This window comes from Phragmites australis, chromosome 1 (assembly GCF_958298935.1).
Source record: "Phragmites australis chromosome 1, lpPhrAust1.1, whole genome shotgun sequence".
NCBI lineage: Eukaryota > Viridiplantae > Streptophyta > Magnoliopsida > Poales > Poaceae > Phragmites > Phragmites australis.
The window spans coordinates 52430532-52435183 of record NC_084921.1 but is presented as its reverse complement, the minus strand read 5'-3'; the positions used below and the strand labels follow the sequence as shown (position 1 = coordinate 52435183).

The following is a 4652-nucleotide window of genomic DNA, read 5'->3' as shown; positions in this document are numbered from 1 at the left end:
CGGGAAGGAGTAGAGGTCGCCCGAACTATTGCAGCGAAGAATCACGCGCCTGGTTTGAAGGTCCTTGACACAGAAACCGAAAGGATCAAATTCAGTTGAGCAAGATTGTCACGAGTAAATTGTCGAACTGACAAGAGGTTTCGAACAATTGAAGGGACAATCAAAACATTGCTCAATAAAAAGTTAGATGAAGGTGTATGGAGTAAAGAATGACCACGACTAATAACAGGTATTTGAGTACCGGTTCCAACTGTGATGGTGGTCGGAGGAGTGGGAGAGAGATGGGAGAGTAGTATACCGTCATGGGATGACATGTGAGAAGTGGCGCCCGTGTCGAGAATCCAGTTGCCGGGATTCTGGAGGGAGAGTTGGTTTATGGTGGCCACCAAGCCTGCCTGGTCCCATGTTGGCACGGGCTGCTGGGATGGTGCGAAAGCTGTGTGAGCTTGTGGCGCCCGGGGGTAGGCACCAAGGAGGCCGGGCGCTGGACGCCAGGGTGACGCACCGGGTTGAATGGTCCATGGGTTGAAGCAAACCCATGGTCCTGCAGGTGGAGTCGAGGGTGGATGTGCTGTGGATGACTGGCCGCCGTGGTACTGCCGGCCTCGGCGGTTCTTGCCTCCGCGTTTGGAGTCGCGAGTGGCAACTGAGGGCGCAGGGGAGGAACGAGGCATCGAACCGCGACACCCGCCCGTGCCGCAGGACGGTGGGGGTGCTGAGGCGAGGAGCACCGTATCCGAGACGACCTTGGACTCGTTCGCCATGCGTAACTCCTTGAGGACAAGCACGGATCGTGCTTTGGTGAAGGTCGGGAACGGCGTGTCGTTAGCGATGCTATCTGCCACGCTTGAGAAGCGCGGGTTGAGGCCACGCAGCATGTTGAGGACGAGTTGTGGCTCGGAGACGGCGTGGCCGACGTCGCGCAGGGAGTCGGCTAGCGTTTTTAGGCGCTGGCAATACTCGGAAATGGTGAGGTCGCCTTGCACAAAGGAATGGAACTGGTTGCTGAGGAATATGGCGTGCGGCTCTTTGTTGTCGTTGAAGAGGTTCCTATGGCAATCCAAAGTGGGCGGGCATACTGGTTGGGTTCCATGGTGACGTCGAGGACGTTATCTTCGACGGAGCCATAGATCCACCCGAGGATGGAGTAATCGGCTTGAACCCAGCTGGGGTCAGTTGGAGCAGCCGGTGCAGAGTCATCGATATGGTGGAGTAGACCGAGAACTTGCCGCAGAGGGAGGTGAAGAACGAAGCCCATTTGTTGTAGTTCGGAGTGTTGAGGTTGAGGATGACCGGAACGTGCGTTCGCACGGAGATGGTCGCGTAGGGGCTCGCCATGACGGGCGCGACGGCGTTTGTTGTGGCGTCGTCGGAGCCTGGTGCCGACATGGCGCAGAAGACGCGCAGGGTGTTCTGCACGGTGGGAAGAAAGGCTGCATCGCGTGGAGCAGCGACGTTTGAAAGCGGAGGTGGGAGCGCACGTCGCGTGAGGTGGCGGTGCTGGGCAACAGAGGGGAGGTAGCGGAGGGGGGGGGTGGGACGGCAGCAGGTGCTACTGCAGTCGTGGCTGCGACCAAAGGAGCCGGCGGAGGCGTCGAATCAGGCGCTGGTGAGGCAACAGAAGAAGCCAGGAAGAAGGGAAGCTAATACCATGTAGAGAGGTAGAAGAATGGTGCAAGACACCACAGCCTAATAGACCGGGATGCATTTCATATATAGCCGGTTAGGAGCCTAGGTTAGGAAGTTTACAGGAGCCTAATCAGGGGGCTACGCTAGGCAAGATACAGGTGTACATGGCAATGAAATAAATCCCAATTAAGAGGGCTATACATGGCAATGCAATAAGGGTATACAATTTCTTCTAATAGTAAGAAACTAGTGGTGCCACCATTGACTGCTACATGTTTTCATCACTGTTATAGCATCCGTGAAGGGATAGAAGGCAATTGGGATTGTAAAAAAGGTCAAAGCTTATTGGTATGCACAATCTGAAGATGTTCAACGTGCATAAAAGCACTAGGACTTTCTGCCATACACGGCTTCTCCTTCGAACAATTCCGACAGCGATTCGGCCAGATTGTCAGCCGTGTACCTGACGGATTTTCCAAGCTTCGGATGCTTCTGCAGAAACTCGCCGTAAGCAGGAACGACCATTTCCGACACGGCCTTCCGTAGGGCCGCTCGGAGCGCGGGATCCGGGACCTCGCGGCACACCTGGCTGCCGTGCGCTCTCTTAAACGCGGCGTCGAATTTTGACAGAACTTTCGCCGGCTTGCCGCTGCCACCCACGGGCGTCTCCAGGCAAGCGACGACCGGACCCCAGGATGCCTCGACGTAGCTCGCCGTGTGATGCTCGAGCCAGCTCCGACGCTGTACGGCCCACTCGTCACCGAGCAGAGACGCCACGTCGGCGTCCGCGGCGCGGTTCAGCAAGAAGCTTGTGTTGTTGGCCAGGAAGAGGTGCGGCGAACCTCCCGCGTCCGCGCAGGCGAGCGCGGGTTTCTCCTCGAGGTTGCGTTCCAGGCCCGCGATTAGCTCCGAGACGAGGCTGCCGAACGAGGTCACGCGCTCGGCGCCGCCGGACGGAGCACCGGCTTCGTCTCCATCCCCGTTCGCGAGGATCACATCCAGCGCCGTGCGGTGCGGCGCCAACAGCTCGACGCAGTTCATGGCGTACCGCGTCAGCGGATGGACGCCGTCTGTCGCACTCGGCGTGTGCGAACAATCGCTTCGGATCTTGGCCATGAGACCGCTGATCATAGTCTTCGTCGCGACGGCCAATTTGGTGAGGATATCCTGCGTCTTCTCAGAGATGCGTTCCTTACGCGCCCCGCAGAACAAGATCAGGAGGTCGGGAGCAGCATCGCTTAGAGCCTCGTACATGCTGAGGATGTATAAGAGCTTCTCGTGCGATGCGATGCTGGTGAATCCGTCCGCGAACTCGAGAAGGATCAAGATGCGGTTCTCTGAGATGGCCAGTAAGTATTCGTCCCTGAAACCGTCGAAGGCACCTGAATTCTGCGCGTACAGCTGCTTTCGCATGGCGACGACGGCCTTCCAGATGAGCTTAGTCACCGTCCTCCACCGCTTGATCACGGCCTCCGTCGTCCGTTGCGAGCATTCAACCCGCAGAATTGACAAGAACCTGCTCCAAGATCATGATCATCAGTCAAATTAAATTTCATTGAAGCGACGATTCAAATAAGCCTGGCTTATCAAACTGCAAATCTAGCTATTGACTAGCAAAGACCAGCAGTATGTGAGTGATACTCGTAGAGGCGTAACCAGGACCTGTCTAGCACATCGCAGGGAGCGTTCGAGAACGCCCGGAGGAGCTCCTTTGTGCAGCCGGAACGGATCACCCGAAGCGCGATCTCGTGGAGGACGGACACGCCCGCAGGGCAGATGAGATTGAGCTCATCCAAGAACTCGTCGTCCAAGAGGGTCGCGACATCGTCAGGAACGCTCGAGCTCGACCATGACTGGCTCGAGCTCGACCGTGACTGGCTTCCGTCGGACGCGGTTCTTGTCGTGCTGTTTCTGTCGCCGGTACCGGGGAAGGCCATCAGCGACACGCCGCTCGAGGCCAGCGAGAGCTTGTCGACGGCGACGCGCAGCTGGATGTTGTTCCAGACCCTGACGCGCAGGAACTCCTCCACCATGCGCGACGTGGCGACGCCGACGGCGCTGTCCAGGCGGCGGCGAGCGGAAGAAGCGGCGGCGGGGAAAGGGTCATCCTCCGCCAAGAGGAGAACCTCGTCGATCGCAGCGAGGAGGCCTTTGTTGGTGCAGTTCGCCTCCGCGTCCCATATGCCGGAATCGGCGCCGGGGCTGCGATTCCACTGGAGTATGGCGCGCTCGGCAACGGCAAGCCGGACCGCCGCTTGCGTTTTCGGCGCACTGGCGAAAGCTTCCGCTGCCTTGCCAACGGTGGCCCCCATATGCCGGCGTTGACTTTTGCGGCGTCCACGAACTGTCCCAAAGTCGGAGGAGGAGGATTGCATGGAGAGCTTCACGCGCATTCTTGTGTTTTTGAGGTCGACTCCACGCGGAGGGTCGGATCGAAGGCGACGTTTTAGATCCATCTGTCTTGACTCCCCGTTGACGACGATTTGTTAGCTTCGTTTGTCAACTCTGCACTTCCGCAGCAGCTCCAGCTCGCCGCCGTGTTCGACTGGCTGGAGTTTCCGCGGACAAGACCCATAGAACCCGCGCCGGCAGCCTGCACGAAGAAAGCCACTGGCCCCAAGCTCCAGGGGCGGACACGGCGGAGGTATAATAGTGATTAAATTTTTGCAACTTCAAAAAAAAAAAAAGACTAGATCCGCTAAAATCCTCTAAAAAAACCATGAAAGCTGGATAGTAAGCCAGGAAAGGTCAAGTTAAAGATATCTTAAAAAAGAAAATTTGGGTGGGATTGGATTGCAAGAAACTATGAAAGCTGATTTTGACAGCAAGCTGTCCTTGTTAGTTGGTAGTGTTGATTTTTTTTGGAGTTAGTTACCTTCTAGAGTATATCTGGGGGTATATGGGAGTTAGTTACTTTCTAAGCATATCTGTGGGTATTCTTTTGGTGTAAGAGGGGGTATTCTGGAAGTGAAAGATTATTGAATTGGGGAATTTTGTATTCAAATCTCTTTGACAAATAGGAG

General features: G+C 56.4%; 1 protein-coding gene across 1 annotated transcript; it reads right to left on the bottom strand.

Moving 5' to 3' along the window:
* Positions 1-1696: 1696 nt before the first annotated feature.
* Positions 1697-4215, bottom strand: LOC133926839 (exocyst complex component EXO70A1-like). Its single transcript, XM_062372978.1, has 2 exons — positions 3292-4215; positions 1697-3145 (listed from the first exon to the last, which is right to left on the bottom strand). Exons 1-2 carry the CDS (start codon positions 4083-4085, stop codon positions 2017-2019), a joined length of 1923 nt encoding a protein of 640 aa, XP_062228962.1. The 5' UTR covers positions 4086-4215; the 3' UTR covers positions 1697-2016.
* Between the last annotated feature and the right edge of the window lie 437 nt (positions 4216-4652).